Below are 26474 nucleotides of genomic sequence, written 5' to 3' on the forward strand. Positions count from 1 at the left end.
CAAGGAGGCCAGGGAGCCCGCAGCAGAGTGCCCAATGCCCAGAGTGGCAAACCATGGCAGGGAGCACAGGGCACAGATCATGTAAGGCCTTAGAGGCCATGGCAGAGAGTTTGGATCTTATTCTAATTGGAATGAGAAGTCACTGTAGGGTTTGAAACTGTTGACTGACATGGTTTGACATTTGCTCTTAAAGATCGCTCTGGCTCAGTAGACATACGAGGCTCCGGGAGGGGCAGCAGCAAGGAGGGCACTGCAGTAGGAATGGGAGCACCAGAGCTCATTTGAACTACTGGGCTGGGAGGTACATTTAGGAAGCGGAGTTGGCAGGCGCTGCTGACAAATGTGATAGGAAACATAGAGAAGGAGGAGGCCAAGGTTCCTTTGGACGGAGCCACATTTAATAGCCAGGGCATCTGTTGAAGCTATGATGAGAGAGAACGCAGGCTTCGGTCCTCCCGTGGCCAGTGCTTTGATAAGGCAGATAAAACACAAACGTGGTGACTGTAGCCCAGGGTGTGGTCTACCTGAAGGGGACAACAGCCGAGGGGTAGCTGGTGCGACAAGTTCTAAGGCGCTGAGATCCAGTGAGCACTGCCTCCAGCTGGAGGGGTAGGGGGAGGCTTCCCAGATGTCATTGGGCTACCTGAATGGCACAGAAAGTGATTGTTTTCAGTACCTACAAGGAAGAGTGCACAGGCCTAGACACTGATGATTCAGGCACAGATCATTCTGGCTCCGAAGTCATTGTGGTGTAGGGTGCAATGTGATGAGAAGTCTAATTGAAGAATAAATGTGCAGAGGAAGGTATCATTAATGCTGGCTGAGGGGATGGTATCCTACTAGAGTTTTAAAAGGCAGATCGGTGACTCATAGGTGGAAATCGACAGAATTAAATGGTCATAGGGTGATTTTAAGGCCTCTAAAATCAGAAAAGGAAAAGCCTGTATTGTGCTCCCAGAGATCACTAGTTCTCTGGATTGTCAAGCCATCGGGCAAAATCAAGCTCTCCTTTTGAATTAACACATCATTGTTGTTGTTGTTTTTTTAATTTATTATATTTTATTTATAGTACAGTTGAGAATGGCTATTGGATACTCCGTACATGAAATTGGGGGAGATTATTTTTGGAAAATTATTTTTTCTTGTCTCTTGTCTTTTTCTTTGGTCATGCAGTTCTCTGATGTGATTCTTACTCCATTCCCATTACTCCTTAATGATACTCAGGCCACCTCTTCTATTAAGATTTGAAAAGCCAAAATAGAAAACTTAAGTAAAGTTGGTTGGGGTATTCAGTTAATACAACGATTGTGTTATTTTTCTTTAACTGACATTACAATTTATTCCTAATAGCTTTGTGCACTACCCTGGTTGTGAAATCTATCCTTAAAATTATTTTTAGCATTGTAAACACTCGATGTTTATGCCGTTTCCTTCTGTGAATCTATTTATGCATTTGTACTTAAGGAATTTAGTTGTATTCAGTATGACCAGTTATCCTATATGTCATCATATTAGTGAATTCTTAGATCTCCAGTGACAATACAGTTTTTTTGCAGAGAATCAGAAAATATGAATTTGAGTCCACTAGCCACAAGAGAAAGAATATTCGAATCCTCATTTTTCTTATTATAACTCATCTTCATGATTAGAGCTAATAATCTGTTCATATATTTATCGAATACCTACCATATGTTAAGTGTAAACAATGCAGAGACAGTCTTCAAAGCACTTCAGTCCTCGAGACTTAGTAGTTTGTGAGTTATAACACTCCGGAGATAATAAACATGAGAGATCTGAAAAATGAGAGGTGCTAAATAAGCTATTACCGGTATTTTTTTTTTATTAATATAGGAAAACTGATGATTGGTTCTTTAACATTTTTGAGCCTTTATTTATTTTATTTTTATTTTTGAGCCTTTAAATTATTGGAATGTACATTAAAGAAATTCATTCATTACCATTTCCCTATCAATCTTCCTTTTGTCCCTTACCATCTTTTAAGAGGTACCATTATTTCCTCTAGGAAATGTTGTTGAATACAATGCGATATTGATAAAGAGCTTTGTGAAGCTCTAATTATATCTGAAATTCTGAATCACATGGATTTTTTTCCATGAAAACAATTATGTATCAGGTCTTTAATTTTACTTTTGTTAATGACAGTTATAACAGCAGACATTTGGGGGGTAAAGTTTTTTATCGATGAGCATTATAAAATATTTTATTATTATGCATTTTAATCTTTAAATTAGACCTAGGAAATAAGTACTGCCATTAACCCCATGTAGTGATTAGCTAAGGTAGAGACACTTTAAGTTTTCTACCCAAGGTGACAAAGTTGGCAAACAATAGAGGCAGTTTTAACTGGAAAAGCCACTGAAGAACACCCCAAAATGATCTAGTGAAATGTATAATTAAACCCTTTGCCAATAAGCAAATATAATGCTCTTTGAATGGAAAATACCATTATATACATTTCTTATGGCAAATGAGACCAGGACATTTTTTATCACATTTCCAGTAGCTACTGAAGTTTTAGTGACCTGTTATTTTTGTAATGAAAATTTCATTGTACAGTTTGGGGTTTCCTGAGGTAAATGACTAAAATGACTGTTTTAGCCTCTAAAATTTACATGGCAAAAATTGGAGTATAGCTTTCTTTTTGATGTAGTATAGCTATCTTTTCTTTCCATTTTAGATAATATTTATTTTACACAGCTAATATGTCTAATTTGGAAGTTTTATGGTTGAACACATTTGATTTTTATTAAGTCTTTGACTAATGATTAATGCAGCTCTCTGTTTCATCTAACTATATCCCAGCACTTCCTCACCTCCCACTTCCATAATGGTACGGATTTCTCTTTTGATTATTCTTTGTCTTCAGTCTTCCTCCTAAATGGCGCTTATTATTCCAGTTGGATTCATCGGCAATAGTTAATGGTGTAAATTCATGAAGTAATCAATTTTCCTGTTAGCCACGGCACCCCGTTTCTTGCTGTATGTCCCCCAGCTCTAAGCCTAGAGCATGGCTTTTAAGTGGAGGACAATACCAGCTTTAAGGAGGTTAATTAAGGTATAAGGGGATGGGTGTTTTTAAGTCTATCTATAGGGTTCATTTTCTTTCCCCCTAGAGATTCTGAATAGTGTTTCCTCTGCTTGCATAGTGAGTCCTTGTTACTAATGAATATATTGGAGTTTGGGGGGTCTGGGGGGCTCATCAGTTGGGTGCCTTCCTCTGGCTCAGGTCTTGATCTTTGGGCTCCCTGCACAGGGGGGAGGCTGCTTCTCCCTCTCCCTTTGCCACCCCCAACCCCCCACTCTGCTTACTCTCTCCCTCTCTCTCAAATAAGTAAATAAATAAAATATTTAAAACAGATACAGATATAGATATATAGATATAGACATAGACATAGACATAGACATAGACATAGATATAGATATAGACATAGATATAGATATAGACATAGACAAAGATATAGATGTGAGTCTAAAATTCATTGAAAACCACTGGTCTAGACTCAAGGTACACTGACATTTGTGATTCCAGAAAATCCACTCAGACTGCTCTAAGCTGTTTCTATAAGAGCAGTTTCTCACTTTGACAGAATAATTCCAAGTAATTGTGGAATTTTGGAGATTACTGTTTCATTTTAATCTGGGCCCATTGGGCCTGGGCTCTTACTCATATTGCATGTTAGAGACTGAGCCATACTCTGAACCATGAAGATAAGGTCTCCTTTTAGGCAATTTTAAATAAATATTTAATAATAAATTATTTTATTTATTTAAATGTTAATAGTAGAAGCAATAATAATGGAGCTACCAAGCTTATAATAAAACATTTTATAGTGCTGAATATATTTTGTGTGTTATGTAACTTTGGATATTTTCTCATTAAATTCCATCTTATATTGGTGTTTTTTTTTAACTTTCTTTTTTTTTTTAAGATTTTATTTATTTATTCATGAGAGAGAAAGAGAGACACAGGCAGAGGGAGAAGCAGGCTCCATGCAGGGAGCCCGACGTGGGACTCAGTCCCGGGTCTCCAGGATCAGGCCCTGGGCTGAAGGCGGTGCTAAACCACTGAGCCACTCGGTCTGCCCGGTGTTATTATTTAAATGTAATATCACCTACAGGGTTTTAAATCCTAAGTTTTCTTTTGCTTCTATCATGTTGTGAGCTTTCTTTGAAGGGGAGATCATCAGAAAACCATTGTCATTTTGGGTAGAGTCAGAAAACATGTTATCAACATCATCTTTTAAAATATTTGGGAAACTCTGGAACACATAATAGAACTTTTAGTATAACTCTAGTCCGAGGCAACTGGTTCAACTGCACTGGACACCCCCCCTGCCCCCGTATGTGAAAATGCAAATAAAAATTGGCTTTCAGAGAAAAGAGACATTGAAAAAAAGAAGGAGCATCATTTTTCTACCTTAGGATGCATGGCAGTGTGTGGATTCTAAGACATACATTAGCTTCATTACATATGACCAAACATGAAGGCGAATATTGTATATAGTGCCTGTAGGTCCTGTAAAAGACGAGGAATGTAGCAAAGTTTTTGGCTTTTTCTTTTTAAACTGATAAAACAAAGGTATTTTAAGACTATTGATTGATACTTTAATTCCTTATTACAGGGAAAGTGTGATGATAGGCCCTATACTGGGGACAGTGTAGAAAGGACCTTAGTAGTGCTCTTACTTTGGCTGGGCGGAGTGAGTTGCTGTGACCTCAAGCATATATGGAAAAAAAAAATAACAATGAGGGCAAAGAAGCAGGAATATCTAGTTGTGCAGTGGTTATTAACTTGGTATTTCTGGAGTGGGAGCTTCATCTAAGGCAGCAAATACAGAAGCTTTCTTCTGGGAAGGAACCTCTCTGTATCTGCCAATCTAGGGGAGCTCACACATTGCTAACGCGTTTGATTGGTGCCACCTTCTTTGAATGAAACACAGGCACCAGATCAGGTCAATGCTAACACATGTGAAGACAGAGGAAAGATAATATTAAAGAATGACAGGCCACATTAAAAATAGATTTTTCTGTGAAGTTTTCCCTCGGGATAATTAGGAATTGGACCGAAGAAGACATTTTCGATACAGAATCAATTTTGAGATGGTTATGTGTGTGCGTGTGTGTCCTTGCCACCAAGTTAATGGTGAATATGGGGAGGTGGTGGTGAATTTGGCTTAGCTGCAGGCAATACTTGAACGTTTGATTATATCTGAGCCAGGGAACCCTGGAGAAATAATAATGAGGAGACCCCTGAGCTGGGGAGGGGACGGACACTTGAGAAGTTGACCCAACTTGAAACAAAGGGCAGCGAGGTGGGCACTTGACGGGATGAGCACTGGGTGTTATTCTATATGTTGGCAAATTGAACACTAATAAAAAATAAATTTATTAAAAAGAAAAAAAAGGGCAGCGAGGCCCCAGCAACATTGGCTTTCCCAGGAGCATCAGCAACGTAGCCAGAGGAAGACTTATTAGCTTAAGCAGGAGTCAACACAACTGAAATACAGTGTCTCTGTCATCTCCCGGTCAGATGCTTTATTTTTGGTCAAATGGAGATAGAAAAGAAGCATTTAGTGATGGAACTTCGGGCTTTACATTTTTAACTTGAAATTGTTAAATAAAGTCTTTAAATCTTACCCCCCCCTCCATTAAATTAAGGGTCTCATTAAAATTAGAATGTGTCATCCCCTCTTAAAGTGTGAATTATTCTCTGCTGTACAGCTTTCCATGTGACAAAATCTATACAGGAGGGAGATCTGGGAATCACCTAGTATAACAATTCTGTTTTGCGGTAAACACGGAGTGTTTGTGGCCATAGCTCATGACACTAGATATTTACTTTCCATCATTTGTTGGCCTAAAACTATGTTATGCATAAATCAGCAAATTTATGAAATCATGTAAAATTATATATATATATATATATATAAATATATATATGTTCAGCATATATATGTTGGCAGTAACTGTTTATAACCAAACTTCTAAGACAAAAGCAAGCATGAGAATGTTAAGAAAATGTTTGTGAGACCACGAAGTGCATTGGAAATGCAATGCGGTAAAGTGTTGCTATTCCTTTATCTGAAGTTCCTAAAAGAACACTATACTCACTAATACATGATTTCCTCCCGTTTGCTCTTTTCTCCTCTTTCAATAAGGCCTCTAGTGAAAAAGAAAATAGAGTATTAAATTTTACATGCAAATTTTCAGTAGTTTGCAAATGACTAGAGGCAATTCTGTCTATTAAATTACTTTATTCCCACCACTGGTATTTTAAAATGTTGAACATTCAGTTTATGTTGAAATATACAGCTATACTTTCATATTACTGAGATTTACCATATTAGGTGCTTGTCAAAATCTGCATGTTTCTTTTTTATAAGTTGTTAGAGAAATGTTCTATTAATACGAGTGTTCTTGCTGCACAGCCTCGTAGTGCTATGCTGGCAGCTGAATGTTTAATAAAAGTATAACAGGATGTGAAACATGCGTTATACACTATATTAAAATTTCCTCTTTGCTTATGTTGCATTTTTGTGCCATTTTATTGATTTAGAGACATACACTGATGAACATAATGGCTTGCAACATTTTTTGCAGGTGGGGATTCCAGTGTGTACCTGTGGTGTGTCAGAAAGTCCTGGAATTAATTGCATGATTCAGTGGGGGAATAAAGTTCAATATAATCTCACTTTCATTTTAAGTGGGTGCACTTTAAGAGATACTACTGGTGATAGGTTGGGTATTATATATTTTATCAATATCTAAAAATTTTATGGTCTGTATCAAATGCCACTAAATTAAATCTACCTTTAAGGATTTAGACTTTCCTTTTACTTTATTTTCTTGTCTCTCAGAGCACTCACTGTACAGAAAGAAGTTATAGGCATCTTGTTAAATATCCATATATATATTTTTGCTGATAGTTCAGTTTGTATTTGGCAAGTATATCAAGGCCCCAAGAAGTAAACACAAATGACTTGGGTCTTATATCTAAATCATTATATATTTTTAAATGTATCAGATGCTGAATAAATACACTTACAAGCTAAGAACGGTCTATAAATTCGAGATCTCTCCTGGCCGACTGCATACTGGTTCAAGCTTTTCAAGCTTCTAAAATGAATAAATTATTATGTAATACCTGAGCATTTGAGGACTTGGAATTTCCGAGTGGTCCTGTATTATCTTGGACTCTAAGCCGAATGATTAAAATTAGGATAATTTAGGGTTAGAAAATTCAAAAAGAGCAAGTCATAAGGGATCAGAATATCTTAAATTTCCCTAAAAAAGTTCTTCCCAAATGTTTCTGGAATCCTTTTAGTTTTTCCCTGTTAAGTCCAAATCCCTGTACCTGTCCTTGAATTAAGTTGTGTCTTCTCTATAAATTCTTCCCAAACAGCTACATCCCACATGAATCTTTTCTTTCCACGTAGAGTTCTTGTACTTAACATCGTACTAAATAGTTTATTTCTTAATTATATGTTGCTTTGGGTTTTGTAAATGTTTGACATTGTGAAATTTTATTGGCTTCAAAAAGCACAACCCTAAACTGCGATTCATCTCTTTGGGAATCCTATGCATTTCAGTAACAGGACTTATTCCCAAGTAGCAATGGTAGCCGGGTATTGTAGCCTCAAAATTAGGCTCATGGTATGATCATTTAAAGCTTTACACAAAAATCCCCTTTATACATAGCTAACTTTTCTTTGAAAGCATATTTCTGTTTAAAAAAGACATAGGTTGGGATGCCTGGATGGCTCTGCAGTTGAGCGCCTGCCTTCTCACGGCTCAGGGTGTGATCCTGGAGACCCGGGTTCGAGTTCCACATCAGGCTCCCTGCAGGGAGGCCTCCTTCTCCCTCTGCCAGTGTCTCTGCCTCTCTCTCTCTCTTTTTCTCATTAATAAATAAAGAAACCCTTTAAAAACAACAAAAAAGGCTCTGTCTGGAGCCCTAAAAATTAGACTGAACAAAAGATAGATTAATAAAAGAAAAATAGAGTTTATGAACATGCACATTGCATGAGAAAACTCACTGATGAATCACTGAAAGGGGTGGTTAGCACTTGGGCGTACGTATCCAGCATCTTTACAAAGGACAGCAAATGTATAGAAAAGAGATGAGACAAAGGAATTTAGGGGCGGCAAACTGAGAAGGGAAATAAGTGGGGGAAATAATGGGAGGTAAGCTTGTAGAGGGGTTGCTCTATGGATCCCTCTGGTGCCATCTGTCTCGGGGCTGATGGGAGACATCGTCCTGCCCCTCCCAATAGACAGAAAGAGGACAGTGGGTTTTCCTGGTGTTCTCCTTCCTCTCAATTGCCTTCAGCCCAAAACAGTTCTCAGGTCAGTGTAGCCTATTTTGAAGCTGCACATTCTGAACCTCCTCAGATTCATTCAGGAAGTATCTAAGCATCTTCTATGTACCAGTGACACCATGTAAGCATCTGGACTTTTACGGCGTGTGCATCCTAGTGCAGTAGCCCACTAACGCACAAATCCATAAGGAAGGGATCCCTGGGAGGCGCAGCGGTTTGGCGCCTGCCTTTGGCCCAGGGCGCGATCCTGGAGACCCGGGATCGAATCCCACGTCGGGCTCCCGGTGCATGGAGCCTGCTTCTCCTTCTGCCTGTGTCTCTGCCTCTCTTTCTCTCTCTCTCTCTCTCTCTCTGACTATCATAAATAAGTAAAAAAAAAAAAAAAAAAAGATTCAAATCCATAAGGAAAACTCTCAGACAACAGTGAGCACTGTGCAGAAAATTAAAGCAAGGGAACAAGATAGGGGGTGACTGACTGAGGACTCCGTATTGCATAATCAAGTAAGTCTTCCAGGAGGAGAGAACTTTTAAATTAAGACTGGAGGAGGGGAGAGCTGGCCAAGCCATGACTAGAGGGCATGGGCTCCAAATGGTGAAACGAAGTCCGGAGTGTGGGGATGTTGGTGGGTGAGGGAGAGCGGGATACAAGGGAGGAAGCAGCCAGGGGCCAGATCAGGTTGGGCTTTGCAAGCCAGAGTCAGTGTTTGGGTTTTATGTGAGGACGACGGGAAGCTCTTGGAAAGTTTAAACTAGGAGGGAGGATCTTGTCGGTAGGTTTTGCAATTTTAAAGATTAGTCTAGCAATACTTTCTCAAAAGCATCTTCAGCCCACTAAGCTTTATGATCCTTATGTTTAATGACTGTGAGGTTGAATTGAAGCATTATGGTTTAGGAGTATTTAGGTCATCTCTAATAGTCTCTACTTATATAATTTGTCCCCAAAATATAGTGCATTATAATATAAATAATGACGTGGTAAATATTTTGATGTAGCTAGTTGTCCTATTCTGTTAGATGAGTCACAGAGGATAGACTCTCAGCCATACTGTCAGTGGGTCAAAGAATATCTTTTTTCAAGTATGTGATACATCCTGAATGACTTTCTAAATGGCGGGTACACTTTATCTTCTTTGGTGACGTAGAATAATATAATTTATTCTAGAGTTGCCAACTTTTGAGATAATTTTAAAAATCCTGTTAATTGAGATGCCTGGTGGCTCAGTGGTTGAGCCTTTAGCCCAGGGTGTGACTCCGGGGTGCCAGGATCGAGTCTACATCAAGGCTCCCTGCATGGAGCCTGCTTCTCCCTCTGTCTATGTCTCTGCATCTCTCTCTCTCTCTCTCTCTCTCTCTCTCTCTCTGTGTGTGTGTGTGTGTGTGTCTCTCATGAATAAATAAATAAAACCTTAAAAAATAAAAAAAATAAAAATCCTGTTAATTCAATAAACAAAAACCCAAAATGATTGCACATATTCCATATCTAACAGAAGAGAAAATAGTACTTAATAAAGTAGCAAGCACCTCTATATAAAATGTGAGTTAGGTTAAATATGTGCGATTTATGTATTATCAGCTTTTACTTACCTTATTGTAGCTCTGCTGTCCTTGTCTAATTGGAAAACACAATTAATCTTGGTGATGCACATCTAAGAAAGCCTCTTGCAGGTTTTCCTCAGAGCCTCAGAAGCCATACAATCCGGCATAAAGCCAGATACTGTAGGAGTAGGAACTCTCACAGATTTCCTAATTCTAGACCAGCTCCTGTGGGCCAAGAGTCTATTTATTGATGAGCCCTAAACTTTTTTGGGGGGCTGGTGAGGGGAGCAGGGATTGCATGTCTTTCTTTACGTTGTTGTTCCATGTCAGAACGAGGACGTGATCTATTACTGTTTGACCTCGTATCGAAAGCCAGGCTTCCCTGAGGAAGCCATCACGTGGAGACCATATCCATCCCCTCCAGAGTTTGGTTTTCCATGAAGAATCTTGCCACTAGCAATGCCTGTCGTGGAGACTCCTGCCTGTCTTCCAGCTAGCAGCAGGTGCATCTTGCTGCATGGCTTCCTAACCTTTTAGCTGTCGCCAAAGATCTCTTATCAATGGACTCTACTCCATTCTACTAAATTTATGTAAACTTCCAAAGGTCACTTTCAAACCTAGATGCTGCACCCCTTGAAGCACAATGTTTCCCACAAACCATCCAAGCATTTCAGGCGAGTAAGCAGTTCCTACCCAACTGTTTTTCAAGATCCTTGCAACTCTAAAGTACACATTCTGTTAATAGTCTGTATCCTCTAGAACATCGGACCCTTAGTAGGTGTTCAGCAAAGGGTTGTTGATTGTGCAGTGGTCACAAAGCATAGACGACATACACACGTATGCGTCCGTACGCATGCACACATGCACGTACCCTGAGAGGGAGGGAGAAATCTGTGATTACTTGTTATTAGCGTCGTGCTAGGATTCTTGTTCCTGAGTTGCAGGATGATTAATGAAGCATTTTACCAGCCCTTGAGTGTCTAGGATTTGAACTGAATTGACTTTTCAAAACAACAACAGCAACAAAAGGCAAAACCAACCCTCTTAATTCTCTTTTTAAACTTATTTTACGTTGTGTGCAGTCGTCTTGAAGGATAGTTGTCCAGCTGCAGCCAGGGCAGGGAGCCGAGGACCCCGGAGCTTGGAGCACCTGCTCAGGTTAGCCAGTCACCCTGGCATCTACGGACGGGCCAGGACAGGGCAGCCTGAGGGTATGAAGCACTAACAGCTCGTCCCCGGCTTCCTCCTTGACAAATCTTGACCAAAAAGTAAATACACTTAACTAGGGGAGAAGATTTGAAGCAACACCTGGGGAAAACAAAACAAAACAAAACAAAAAACTCTTTTTGACAAAGCATGAAGAAGGGGGAAAGAAAATCCTGGAGCAGGAGTCAGATTCTACTAGACTCCGCTACTTATTATTTCTAGGACTGTTGGCAATTGCTTACGTGTCTGTCTCTCCGTGTCCTCATGTGCTGGATGGCGGTAATACCCTCCACACTGCACAAAGTGCTCTGAAAATATAAGAAGAACATATAGGCCAATATTCTGTATATGGTACTTAAATAATATAATAGATTTTAGAAACCTCGCTCTCAGAACCAACAGTTTAAAAAAAAAGATAAAAATACATTTCTGATTCCAAATGATAGATGATACTGCAGGTAGAGTCCCCTCATTGCCTTCTTGATGAAATCATTTCATTTGGTCTATTTAAAATTACCATCATTTCATTGAACGCCAAACATAATAAACAACAACAAAAAATTAGGTTAGACAGACTCCGGACTCTGAGGAATAACGTTATTATTTCTGAAAAACATCTTGTTTCTCTGAACTTGAGGAATTAACATACATTTTTTCTATATTAAAAAAAAAACCTTTATAATAATAGTAATTGCTTTTAATTATCTAAGCTCTTACCTCATATTTCTTAACCCTGCACTTATTCTTTGAGACCTGGCCTAGACGTACTAAATCAGAAGCCTGGGAGTGGGGCCCCAGAAATCTGTGTTTTAATAAGCCCCTCTGGGTTCTCTCTTACAAGCTAAGGCCTGAGAAGCACCAGATTGCATATGTAAGGGGCAGCAAAAGAAGGTGAAAAGTGAAGAATGACTATAAAGATTTGATGTGAGCATCTAGGTCGATGCTGGGACCGTTTTTGGAGAAAAGGAATACTGGGGAAAAGCTGATTTAAGAGACACCAATACTTTATTCTTTGGTTTATTTTTATTTTTATTTTAAAATACTTAATTGGGGCCCCAGGGTGGCTACGTGGTAGGTTAAGCTTCTGCCTTGGGCTCAGGTCCTGGTCACAGGGTCCTGGGATCGAGTCCCACATTCAGCTCCCTGCTCGGCAGGGAGTCTGCTTCTCCTTCTCCCTCTGCACGTCTCTTCCCACCTCTCGTGCTCTCTTTCTCTCTGTTGCTCTCTCTCAAATAAATAAATAAAACCTAAAAAAATTGAAATAAAATACTTAACTGTAGTATAACATATACAATAAGATAGCCGATCTTATTATCTTAACGTTTTTTTAAGATTTTATTTTCTAGGATTCTCTCCAGCCAGCATGGGGCTCACATTTATAACCCCCAAATCAAGAGTCACGTGTCCCACTGACTGAGCCAGGCAGGCTCCCTCACCTTAACTTTTCAAAAAATATTCATTTATTTTTAATTCCAGTATGTATCGACATATTTTTTAAGTTTTTTGTCTGGCAAAACCGAAACTCTATACCTACTAAACAACTCCCCAGGTTTTCCCCTCCATCAGGTCCCCGACCACTACCCTTCTACTCTATGTCTCATGGATGTGACTACTCCAGCTACTTGATCGTGTTAACCCGGTTGGGCTGCTATCACAGAATATCATAGACTGGGTGGCTTCAACAACAGACATTTACTTGTCCCAACTTTGGAGGCCGGGAAACCCAGGATCAGGGTGCCGGTTCCCGGTGACAGCTCTTCTCCCGTCTTTCAGACAGCCACCTGCTTGCTGTGTCCCCACACGGTGGAGGGAAAGGGGACACTGGTGTCTCTTCCTCTTCTTTCTCCTCAGGGCACCAGAGCTATGAGATTAGGGTCTTACCCTTAATGACCTCATTTAACCTTTTTCACTTCCTCACAGTGTCCATCTCCAAATACAGTCACCTTGGGGGTTGAGGTTTCATCTCAGGGATCTGCGAGGGTTACAGTTCACCCAAGAGCATTCATATAACGAGAATAATACGGCAACTGCCTCTTTCGTGAGTGGCTTCTTTTGCTTAGTGTAACGTAGGGTTTAATCTTCGATGAGTTGGGTTTGAAGCAACTATTTCACCCCATCCAGGTGAGATGTCAGTGTGGTGGATGGCAAGAGGACATGCCAGTCGGTCATTTGTGTGATTTTTGTGTCTATCTGCAAAATGTCAAATCCAACACAAAAGTCTCCTGTCAAAGTAACTTCCATTTCTCCATGCTCTGAGTTCCAAATGTGGGGAAAAGGTGAAAGCTGACTTCTTTGGAGCCCCAGCACTGGGGTTAAAGAGTCAAGAGTACCAGGCTTGGAAACAGAAGCTCTTGTCCAAATCTTGGCCTTCTCATGACCTAAATGACCGCAGATGATGTGCTTACATTTCTTTGAGCAATGGTGGCTTTAAACCAGCATAGGGATAATTATCTCCTCCCTAAAGTATTGTTATAAAGATAAAATGAAATATTATATATATAAAAATATATATAAAATATAATATATATGAAAGCACCTGGCACATAGTATATGCAATACATATTTATTAAATATGAATTAGATGTTATATTAGATCACTACTATTTTGCTTGTTGCTTTTTGTTGTTGTTAATTTAATACAGTTTTAAGTATTTTTTCTTGTGTTTTGCCATCACAGATTTATCTTGTTTCAATCTATATTAAGGAAATGTCAAAAAAAAAAAACAAAATAAAAGAAAAGGAAATGTCATGAGTGTATACAGATTGTGTCTACAATAACACTGTAACTACATAGTGTTAAGAATTATTCTTTAGAAAATAATAATTTTATTAAGGAAAAATACAAGAAAAATAAAATAGCTTAAAAAAACTCTTTGCTACTGGATTAAAAAATATGAAATGATATCCTTTTTTTAATATTTATTTTTTTTAATTTTTATTTATTTATGATAGTCACACAGAGAGAGAGAGAGAGAGAGAGGCAGAGACACAGGCAGAGGGAGAAGCAGGCTCCATGCACCGGGAGCCCGACGTGGGATTGGATCCCGGGTCTCCAGGATCGCACCCTGGGCCAAAGGCAGGCGCCAAACCGCTGTGCCACCCAGGGATCCCTGAAATGATATCCTATCATTTCTTAGATATATATAATTATCTTTTACACAGCCTTACCCCATGTCTTTAGAAAGCCTTTTTTTTGTGTGTGGGAAACCCAAGGGGCAATAATTTACAATATTTAATATTAGTATGATATTTTAAAAATACTTTCTTAGTGACTTTAGTAAGCGTGTTTAGATAAGAAAAATACAATTCCATCACATGAACTACCTTATAAAATCCAAAGAGGTTAATTTTTGAGAAGAGAGAAAAACAAAAAGTGTGAAAAGAACCTCCTTTAAAACAAAAGCTCACCCAAATACATTGAGAAAAAGTGCATTAGATAATCAGGAAAATATTTACTTTCTGAATATGAGCATTCCATATCTTAGAAGGCAAATTTGGTGGAAAGACATTGCCAGAAATGTGTGTGTGTGTGTGTGTGTGTGTGTGTGCAAGCGTGCGTGCGGACGGCTGATTATTTCAGTAGTGATGGTAATTCATAGTCATAACAGTTAGGTTGTAAGTACTTCTGAAAGAGGACCAGGTGCTGAGTGCTCTGCGTGCATTATTTAATTTCCTCCTCTCAACCTCTTCATGTTGTACACACATTTCCTTATTACATTAGAGAAATTCAAGGCTTCAGGAAGTTAAGTCACTGCCTGAAGTGATCCTGCTGAAAAGAGACCTCCGTGCTTTGTAAGGGAGAATGCAAAATTGTCCATCTCACCTGCAGTCTATGTGTAGGTCGTGCTTCCATTGTTCCTCGGTGTTTATCTCGAGTGCCTACTTATCACGTGTACTCTGTGATGTCAGTACGCACTTACCGATTTCCTCCAGGTTCCTGCTAGGATATATAGTGTTCTTGAAAGCAGATTTTTCCCAGCACGGAATGAAGACAGAGAGACTTTCCAGGACAGTTATGACTCATGGAATTACCTGAAGTCACCCTCAAGCTTCCTGAGATCTTTACAACTCTGAATCCAGTCACTTTCAGGTCTACACCTCAGCCACACCAGATGGTGTTTGGTCTTCTCTCGCTGACCATCCCCTCCCATCACAAAACATGGATATGAATGCACTGACTTCATTGTGAGGGACTTTGCACCCATTTTATTGTGCTGATCACCATGGGGTGGAAGAAAGTCTCTGACCTCTGGAAGAGGAAGGGTGGAGAAAGTCTCTGACCTCAAGAAACAGGTAGGGGGGGGCAGAAAAACTACAAAGGAGAATTGAGTTAACACAATTAAGGATGTACGTGTAAGACTTCTCAGTACCCTGTGACCAAAATAATGGTCCTAGGTCTGGTACAAAGAAACCTGACAGGTGGAGATTGACTGGCGTTGGGGTGTGAGTCACGGGTAGTGCCTGGGCATCCTGTGCCCGGTGCTGCCTGTGATAGATTGTGGCCACACGGCTCTGAGGAACTCACTCCAGCAAAGCCATCCCCTAGGCTCACCGTGATTGTGGCCCTGGGCTTTCAGGTTCCGTGATGATGCTGTCATCTGTCAGAGTCAAGAGGTAGCACGCCCATGGGGTTGCTTCCTTGGGCCGTTGCTCTCTCTCGGCACCTACCTTGCTTGCGAAGGTAGTGTGTGATGAGGGTACGCCATCCACATCCCCTGCCCTCCTGCCTTCTGTCTGCACTTTTCAGCTTTTTCTCCCTGTGCCCTCTTAAAATTAAATGAATTACCTCTAAAACACCTGAGAGCACCCACCTGATTTACACCCGCCCTGTAACCCAGGTCCCTGGGGGGACGGCAAACGTCCTCCTCCATCCACTGAATGAGGCTAAATCTCTGCAGAGTAACTCCAATTGGTTTTCTTGCTTCTGGGTTTACTTTTTTGGAAATGTCTGATTTTTTTTTTTTTTTTTTGGAAGGGGAGTCACTAAACTTGTTTCATCGACAGTAGAGTGTGTTTAAATATTTCATTAAAAATATTTGCAGCCTGAGACAGTTAATGTTGAATTGAAAACCAGTTAGGTTTTTCAGTTAAATTTTTTTTTTTTTAATGCCTGGCAGCTGGAATACATCACCGAAATGCTGACGCCGTCTTATTTAAAATAGCATTGCCTGTGAGGCCAGGAGAAGCTATTTAAGACAAACCTCGAGAAGGCTGGTGAAATAATAGCCGAAGTTATGTTATGTCAGCCAATTCCTCAGCATGGAACAGCATGGTGAGGCCAGAGTTGTTATCCTTCACTGAGACATAAAATCTATATCTTGATCCTTTCGGTCATTAAAGGTCCTATAGGAATTGGACCCAGGGGGAGTGTGTTCTCATCCAGTGTTTTGGCCAAAGGTCAACTGGGATGGTTCTGCTTTGCCTTTTCAATATATGCTCATGGTTTCATTTAGATAGAGCGGTTTTTGGAAGCGCCCTGGGTTTGTTATTCTATATATTGCTTGCATTGCATGAAGAAATAGGTTCAGCAACTGGAAGGACCCAAAGCAAACCTATGAGAGAAGCACCGGTGTGGTAGAGGGATCTATGGAGTCTCCTTGTGTGCGATTTTTTTTTTTTTTTTTTTTTTTTTTTTAGTAAGTCACCATTTTCTTAAACCAGAAGGTAATTTTAGTTGAATTGATTCAACAGCATCCTACCAGCTCTTCCTGTACAAACGAGGAACCCCTTTCTTATTTCCATAGTTGAGTGGGAGGGAAGGGGGATGACTAACTAGACGGAGGGTAGAGGTGGGCAGGGGAGGGGCCACCAATGTAAGGATCTAGTTAGAAATCCTTCCCACCATTCTGTTTGTCTTCCTTGGGTCCCTAGAAGGTAACAAAGCTTTTAACAAAGGGGTAGAGTTATGATCTAATTTGATGTCTGGTTGTAAATGGTAAACCCTTATGTAAATGTCTCCATGTAGAAAGTAAGGTGGTGTAGTTTGATGGTGCGTGTTTAGCGTATTTTGATAATAAGTTGATACTTGTCTAGAAAATACAGCACACACCAACCGTGTAAATAAGACCAGTCCTCGAGGAGATCATGCTTATGCAATGAGTGGGTTTCCAGTCTCCCCCACCCCGCCTGGGTATCTGAGTGCCGACCTGAGTGACCCCTCTCCCAGCCGCGGACTTGTGTTATTTATTCTATCCATTCCCAAATCTGCCTATAAGAGAACGGGTTGGTCCCTAACAAGTGGTAGTTCCTCATATCTGTCGCCTCCCCAGTGGCACATGCATTTCCCATGGTCCTAAATGGACCTTCTTATATTAAATGGTTGTTGGTGATACAATTCTCAATTTTGTACCTAGACATTCTGTACCAATGCTAGCCTCCCTGACACTGGGAGAGATCTCGTACGTGGTTCGTTTCTTTCCTGCTAACCAACAAAAAGCTATTTTAAAATTGATTTACTTACAATCTGGGAATCTTAGAATTGGGAACTCAGAGTATATAATATAAAGGAGATTTGAAAAAGTTAACATTTATTTTTGGCAGATGATTCAATCACAGATTTAGAATTCAAAAGAAATAAAAAAGAATCCAAAAGAAATAAATAGGCAGACAATAAAAAGTCTTCCTCCTAAGCCGGTTTTTCTTGCCAGTGCTTCTCTCCAGAGGCAAACACCATTTGTATGAGAGCAGTTATAGTTATGTTTTTTTTTTTTTCTGGTTTGTTTTGTCTTGTTTGTTTGTTTATTTTTTACCACAAATGACAACATATAGAATTTTACCGCATATTATTTTTTTTTCCTGCAAAAGTTATACCTTAGGGATTGTTTATCTCCAGTGCATAAGTTGCTTCATTGTTCTTTTTAAATACTGAATATTATTCCATTGTTTGGATGGGACATAATTTATTTAACCTTCATAGGATTCGTAACAGTTTTTTTTTTTTTTCTTTAGCCATGGGAGGCACCACAGTTCCCACATCCTTCACAACTCAGCCCATAATCAAACTTGCCAAAGCATTTTATAAAGTAAAAATAAGAGACACATTATATATCTTTTATCCATCAAAGACATTTATAATTATTTTTTTTGTGAAATGCCAGTTCATATTCATTGACTATTTTTTATTGGCTTTTCAGGCTTTTTGTTTTATGTGTTACAGAAACTAGCCATATTTCTAGGGAATTAATTATAACTATGTTTTCCCAGGTTTTCAATTATCTTTAGGATAATTTTTGTCATGCAAGAAACATGGAGGAGAATTTTATGTCGTTGGGGTAATTAATTTTTTTTTTATCATTCTCTGGGTGTGTTGTCATACTCAAAAATGTCTTTCCCACTCTAGGATTTTTAAAAATGATCTTCCATTGTTTCCTCCATATTTTATGATTTAGCTTTCTACCTTTAAGTGATGGATTCATCTGCAATGTATTGTGGTACAAAATATCCATCCTAGGGTGGATACTATTTTATTATTTTAGTGGAGACTTTTATTTAAACCCAACAGTTTGATTGAAATGTGAATTTTTTAAGGTTTTAAAATAACACACCTGTTTTTTATTGTTACACAAAAGCCTTAAGTGGAGAAGGGGGGAAAAAAAAAGAAAGAAATAGATTTTCTACTATAATGTGTCTATTGGTCAGGAACCTTTTTTTTTTTAAGATTTTATTTATTTATTCATGAGAGACACAGAGAGAGGCAGAGGCACGGGCAGAGGGAGATGTGCATGCAAAGAGCCCGATGTTGGACCAGATCCCAAGACCTCGGGGTCACGACCTGAGCCAAAGGCAGATGCTCAACCCCTGAGACACCCAGGGGTCCCTGGTCAGGAATCTTAAATTAACCAGAGAAGAAGAAGGGAAAATGGAGTAGACATGGGGCTGGGGGAGGAAACACAAGTTAGAGTAAGAACAAGGGTAATTGTCTTCATTCTCTATTTTCACCATTATAGAGCACTCTTTAAAGAACTCCTTACTGGACAAATACATTTTAAATATAATTTGAAGCATTTAAAACATGAAGTAATATTTCTCTATATTTGGTAACAAGATTAAAGTTTTAAAAATGAATAGAATGAGATGAGAATTAGACTGTTTGCACTTTGGCAATTCTACTTGTGTATATTAGAGGGATAGCAGTGCTGCCCCATTTAAAGCTGAAAATACTTTGTTAATACTCTGTAAGTAGGCGATTAAACCTTTGCAGAAACCTTGAGATACTGGAGATTTTGAAAATCCTGTTTTATGGGGTTGAAAATTTCCATTAGAAAAAAAAAAATAAACGATAAAAAAGCTGATTTCTCCCCAGATTCAATTTAATCTTTAATAAGATTTTTAAAAATGTTTACGATTTGAAAATATATGCTATGTATTAGAAACTCATTATCAGATGCTGGCATTAAGGATGACTTAAGTAAGTTTCCAGTTTAAAATATGAAAGAAATCAGTAAGTATAACTTCCTGTTTCCTCTCAAAGATAAACTAAAGGAGATCCGTAATGGGTTGTGAGATCTGTAATGGCTCATGAGGAACGCGGATAGGTAGCAACGTGGGGAACTGGCGTATAAATGCAATCACAGTAAGCGAGGAACTCATGGCCTACACACAGCAACTAAATGAACATTGAAGAAGTGCCACAGATGTGCACTTGGCTTCAACCACATCCAGTGATTATAATGTGATTTTAAAAAAGGGAGTGGGGCCTGCGTGGCTCAGTCAGTTAAGAGTTTGACTCTTGGTTTCAGCTCAGCTCATGATCTCGAGCCTGAGTGGAGCTCTGTGCTCAGTGTGGAGTCTGCTTCAGATTTTCTATCCCTCTCCCTCCCTGCACACACACGCACACACACACACACAGTCTCAAATAAATAAATAAATAATTTAAAAAATTAAAATAAAAAAAAAAAAAGCCTACAATCCCAGAAAGAGCAAATTTAAGGTCAGGACTTTCACCTGCATTAATGTGATCTGTGTGCTGGGTATATCGGCATGGTAGAGAGGAAAGCGCATTGCATTTAGAATGAAAAAGATCTGGAATCAAATTCTAATTCTATTGATTTGGGACTTCATTTTTCTAATGTGTTAAATGAAACTGTTTTGCTTGGAGAGCTCTCCGTTGTGGACCACTTCGATAAACTGATCTATCGTATATAGACTCCTTCTCAGAAATAATGTTTTAAAATGCTTAAATTAAAACCTGCCAGATTACAAAGGAAACTAATTATGGCAAACTCCAATTATCTAAATATTAAAATGTATATTTGTATTTAATGGTACATAAACTTTTTTAAGTTAATATATTAAACACCAAAATCCAACCAAATGTTTTACAACTGCCATCTTTTCAAATTAGTAATGCATTTTTTGCAACTGAAATGTGATATAAAAATGCCTGATTTTATCTGGTCAAAAAGTCCCAGGTACTACTAATACTATTGGGTTTACTGCCTACTTGATATTCAAACGAAATATTAAATTTTAGTTAGAATCGAATAGAAATAAGGATACATTTTTTTATTTTTTTATTTTCTTTTTTCTTTTTCTTTCTTTTTTTTTTTTCTTGGTCCACCAAGTTTGTAGATCTCCTAAATTCTTTCTGTGGACCTCAGGATAATAACCTTGGTGCTTTCCTTGGGCTTTCAGATTTTTAGGTTGGGGTCTAGATTCAAAATGCAATCATTTCTCTATGATTCCTTAAATATTTCCATGTTCACATTCCCTGGGAGCAGGTTAATAAGTTCGAAAGTAAAAATGTAACACAATTTTGTGAAATTATTTCCTGCTGACCAAAAACAAGCAAAAAAAATCCCCAGCTCATCTCATCACTATTGATTACAGTTTAATTTTTTTACTGGTTTGATGAAAATTTCTTAAAAAGGTGATCTAACATCTAAAAGTATCTGTATTAGTCACAGTTCTCCAGAGAAATATATATATATATATATAAAATATATATAATATATATAAAATAAATAGAATTATTAAATAAATAAATAAATAAATAAATAAATAAATAGAATTATTTTATATAGAATACATATATTCTAGTAGAATATATAAAAGAGAATTATTACAAGGAGTTGGCTTACAGGATTATGAGGATGAAGAAGTCCCCAAACAGGCAGTTGACAAGCTGGAGACCCCGAGAGCTGATGGTACAAATTCCCGTCCCCCAAACAGCAGTCTTCACCCTCAAGAAGAAGTGAGTGGGCTTCTGTTGAGTCTAAAGACAAGACCCATGTCCCAGCTAATGTCAGACAGGAGGAGCTCCTTCTTACTGGGGGAGGTCTGCCTTTTCGCTCCCATCAAGCCTGAAACTGAGTGAAGTAAGGCCCAGCCACATTAGGGAGAGTGATCTGCTTTAGTCAGTCTACCAGTGCAAGTGTGAACTTCATCTGAAAACACCCTCACAGACATACCCAGAATAACGTTTGACCAAACAGCAGAGTACCTAGTGGCGCAATCCACCTGACGCGTAAAATTAATCATCTCAGTGCCTAAAAATGAGAAACCATTTTTAAAATACCCATAGGCATCATTATCAGGATTGGAACATTACTGTGTCATGAAATCCAGGAAAACCAGGGGTTAGGTTGTTTCTACACAACCGGAGTTACATAATATTATTGAAATGAAAAAAAGTTACTTGATTTTATTACAACGTGTATGTATAGCACGTGGTACTTTTATTTTGAATCTCACACTTGCTATTTGAATAAGTAAATCACCCTAGATTTCCTAAGAATATTGAGTGAATACTTAAGTGTACAGGAGAAGCAGAGCATGGAAGAGAGAGAATGTTTGAATTATTTTTTTTAAGATTTTATTTATTTATTAATGAGAGACACAGAGAGAGAGAGAGAGAGAGAGAGAGAGAGAGAGAGAGGCAGAGACACAGGCAGAGGGAGAAGCAGGCTCCATGCAGGGAGCCTGATGCGGGACTCGATCCCAGGACCCCAGGATCATGACCTGAGCCAAAGGCAGATGCTCAACCGCTGAGCCCCCAGGTGCCTCAAAAATGTTTGAATTATTAAACATATTTTGAAATATTTTAGAAACTTGTCAATATACCTTGATATCGCTATTCAATTAAGGTAAATGCTGACTTAATTTCTTTATATTTCATTTTTGTGATCATTTACTATGAGGTTGTGCCTTTCGCCCTAAAAGTCTACTCGCAACAAGCATACAGCTTTAGGAGTGACATGGTGCTTTCACTTGAGGTCTTCAGTAGACTTGTGGTAGGAAATTAAACAAGTGACATAACCACGGCGATTGCCTGAACTTGCTTATTTTATGAACTGTAATAAAAATGCTTGTTATCAAACATTAAGTATGGAGCATTTTGAACTCCTTGGATGAAATACTTAATTTGAATTTACTCAGCCTTGTAAATAAATTTAAAAGATTAATTGACCTGCACAAATTTGTTACCAACCTTCTCTCTCCCATGGTGGCTAACTTCTCGTAAAATGAAGGATATTAACATTTCTTTCTACTTCCCTCTCAGATTAAGTGTTCACGGGGGTTGGGTTAGATGAGTATCTCTTACCTGATGTAGATCAACTACAATCCACCAAGGCCTTGTTTGAGAAAACTGTTCACTTAAGATAGGATGCAGGCTTAGGATCACCTAAATTCTATGCATTTGGCCTAGATTTTAAAGTAATGAATAATGAAGAGATTGAGAGAATAGACTTTCTATGCCAGGAGTGTTCCTCTCCTAAGGGAGATCCCTAGATGAAATGACTTGGGGGAAAAATACGATCTGAAAATTGTTTTGTTTTTATTTTATTTTTTTTTTATCCTATTTTACTCTGCGAATAGCTAGGAACAAAACACTAAAGAACAAAATAAGCACAGGCCTGAGGGTACGGTGGTTCCTCCTCTCATCACTGGTGAAATCACGGGGGAATAGTCAGTAGAGGATGAGGTGGTGGGAGACAGAGGCAGAGAAACAAAGTGAGGAGAAATGGTATGAGCTGCTGAGGTGAGTCCTCTACAGGGAAGGTCTGGGCTTGCTAGGTAAGAGCAGGGGAAACGGCGTTGTCCCTAATCCTCGAATTTTGGATTGGCTTTCTTGAAGCTTTTACCCTTCATTTGTGCTTCATCCCAACAAGGAGGTTCCCCAGCTGAGCCTTCCAGCTACGGGCTCCAGCCATCCAGGCCACACAACGCTTGGCTTTCTCCCTGCATAGTCAATATTTAGGACCATCAATGTAGCTTAATAGATCCCGACCTTCAAAATACAATTTAAAAACCATTCTAAATAACGCTCATTCTGGTGCCATCTTCGTTGGCTTACAAAGGGAGTTTTTATAGGTCACAGAGGTAGCAATACAAACCTTTAAAGAAAAGGTAGATTCATTAACAAATGGGTGTAGTAAAGCAAGCCAGAATAGGGAAAAGTATGTGGAAGTATTTTAGGAACCCTCAAGGCTGGATATTGTCCTTTCGATTTGGCTGAAAAACAGAGAACGCATAGGTAATGATGTAGCTAGAAGGAATCACGGAAATGGAAACTATTAAAGCTATGCAATGGGATTAGCCACGACGAGGAGAGAGAGGCTAGGGTATCTGCAATGGCTTCAGAAAGAATGTCCTGGGCTGGTGAAAGGCGGAGACGAAACAAGAACTGCTTTGTGAAACTGGTAGAGCAAGCAAAGAACGCAAGAATTGATTGCAGTGGGGGTGTCGGTGAATGTCCAGCTTGACCAAGGCATTCAAACTCAATTAGGAAAAAAATCTTGTCGGGGCTGCACAAATACCTTCGAAGGTGCCAGCTCTCAAGAGCTGGATTTGTCAAAAGTACTTGGAACTTTGTACATGATACAATTGCTTTGCTTTTCATAGTCCAGTACATAAGGGGAGCTCTAACTTGAGAAGATTGAGACTCTGTCTAAACTGTCCCAGGTCGATCTAAAACCTTCAGGAATCTTTGCCCCAGGAATATATCAAAAAGTGAAAGAGAATGAACCCTCTTTTCAGAAAATCAGGGATTCCAAAGAAGCAAGTTGGTGGGCTTCACTATAAAAACTTTAGGTTTTTATCCTTACTCAAGATATTTGAAACCTTGCCTTATTTACAAACACTCACACGGGCTTTCCATTTTAATTGATTTTAACTTTGTTGTGAAGATTTTTCTGTTAGGTCCTCAAAGAAAGTTGAGGAGATATTAAAACATTATTGTATGTTGAAAAAAAAATCTAGCCCTGTAGTTGAAAAAAAGTTGGGACAATTCACTTTCTAACTATTGGACTACACATTTCCAAATCCTTTGATCATTTATATGTAAAAGTATTTTTGAAATTATATCATGCCAAAGACACACAGTTGAGTGTGTGGGGGGAGGGTGGCTGGATTCAATAACAAACATGTATTGAACATGTTAGATGTGATGTTCTCATTGCTAATGTCTTACTTTTCTCCTGATTATGGCTGAGAAGATTGATATTTTTTCCACAAGTGTCATACTTGAGACTTAAGAGAATATGCTTTTAAGAATAAATGGAGACAAGAGACAATTCCTTGTGTGTGTGTGTGTTTTTTTCTTGTTTTTTTTTCTTGTGTGGTTTAAAAAAAATTATAAAAAAATAAAACAATAAAAAATAAATTTAAAAAATTCTAAGAAGAATGGAATCCCCATTCTTCAATCACAAAGCCATTTTAAAAAAATTTACTGGAAAACAAAAAAAAATAAATAAATTTTTTAGGGATTCGGCATCATTTCAAAATCTTGCTAACTAAAGAGTCATTGCAGTTCATGATAAATCTATGATAAAAATCCCTTTGAAACACAACAAGCAAAGTTTGATTTGGTCCAGTGCCAGGCGCTAGTTGCTGTTTGGAGGACTTCAGAACCATTAGGGATGTGTCACGACATGGATTATTCCTGGGCTCTATCCCAGAAGGTTCCTGTTCCCATTCCAGAGGGGCTGGGGGGCGGTGGGGAGAGCCTAACCATCTGTATCTCCAACAGGTTCCTGAATGACATGCACGCAGCTTATAGATGGACCGTATTTCGAGTAGCACTGATTTGGGGATGTCCCGAGAAGCATAACGTACACTAACAGTTTAAATTATGTTTTTCAGAAAAGCCATTTCAACTGTTCCAGAAAAGCTAAGTGCCAAGAAAGCAACGTCAGTTCTGTGCAGATACCTGGTGATGCTGATTATTTCATCAACCATCTTGGAGTTCCCACCGTGGAGTTCACCTACGAGGACGTCAAAACGTTAGAGGTGATTATTCCTAAAAATGCAAAATACACACACAATATAGCTGACGTGCAGAATTTGATTTTATCCTTCCTATTTGTCTTTCTTACCAAGTAGGTCACTCTAGGAGGCTGCTTCATTTGGAGAGTTATTCTTGTTGTTCAGAGGCTTTGTAACCGTATTTGAAAACATCAGCTCTTTTCAATAGTGTTGAATTCAATTTAAAAAGATTTATACTGTCACTCACATTTTCACAGTATGCTTCGCAACAAGAAATTTGCAGTAGTTGGATTAACATCAAAACATAATTGTAATCTTCAGTATTCACAGAAACAGATGACATGGGCAATAGATTCTCCTCTCCTTGCCCGAGGGAAAATGCATTTCACGTGCTGTATATTAATGTGAGTCTTGTGGATTAGCTGCCCAGGGTTTGTCAATAGTTTGCCTGCCTAAAAAGTTACGACTTTTTTTTTTTTTTTTTTGATGAGGATAGAAGGGTTTTTTTGTGTTTGTTTTTGTTTTTTTACCCAAAAATTATCACTGAGGCCTGATTTACCTGAACTAAGTCTTTGTTCATCCATCTGTTGGACTTTGGATCTTTCTCAGGATTATGTCACAGGAAACTCTTTCTCTGTAGATCTAGAACTGTTGAAATAGTTTAACTTTGACAAGTTGTGCATGCTTCCTTGGGAGCTGTTCGAAAGCCGGGGTGTCCTGCTCGAGGTAATTATTATATGAACCATATAAATAGTGGCTGGAAAATAGGATAAAACCTGCTTTGTCCTTCAACTGTAGATGCTCCTGAAGAGCTGTGTTTAAATTACATGTTTAGAGATTCGACTGCGGATATGCGATCTCTTAATTTCTGATAGCTTTAGTGATATTTAGCTTTCTGTTTCTTGGCAGCACTCTCACACTCATCCCTGAGTTCCTCTGTAAACAGCTAATGGTCACTAACAACATAAATTCTTGGAGGGAGAAACACTGGGTACATCCTATTGTAATGAGGTGAACTCTTGGGTAATAGAAAAGATGTCATTAGAATGTATCTGTTTTTTTTTTAATTATATTTTCACCTGCTATTATTGCGTAAAAATGGAATACGTGTGTAGAGGTAGCTTATCTCTTACCGAGCCCATTATGTACACTTTAATGAAATCAACGTATTAAGACTTAACTCATTTC

At 38.7% G+C, this 26474-nt stretch overlaps 1 protein-coding gene across 2 annotated transcripts in view; it reads left to right on the top strand.

The window, feature by feature from the left end:
* NAALADL2 (N-acetylated alpha-linked acidic dipeptidase like 2) overlaps positions 1-26474 on the top strand; it is an 880849-nt gene that overhangs the window by 663033 nt on the left and 191342 nt on the right. For both annotated transcript variants that reach the window (XM_055308319.1, XM_055308320.1), the window contains exon 10: positions 25164-25310. In XM_055308319.1, the coding sequence (XP_055164294.1) occupies positions 25164-25310 (147 nt within the window). The remainder of the gene's footprint in view (positions 1-25163; positions 25311-26474) is intronic.

Source organism: Nyctereutes procyonoides, unplaced genomic scaffold (genome assembly GCF_905146905.1).
Source record: "Nyctereutes procyonoides isolate TBG_1078 unplaced genomic scaffold, NYPRO_anot_genome, whole genome shotgun sequence".
Classification (NCBI taxonomy): Eukaryota; Metazoa; Chordata; class Mammalia; order Carnivora; family Canidae; genus Nyctereutes; species Nyctereutes procyonoides.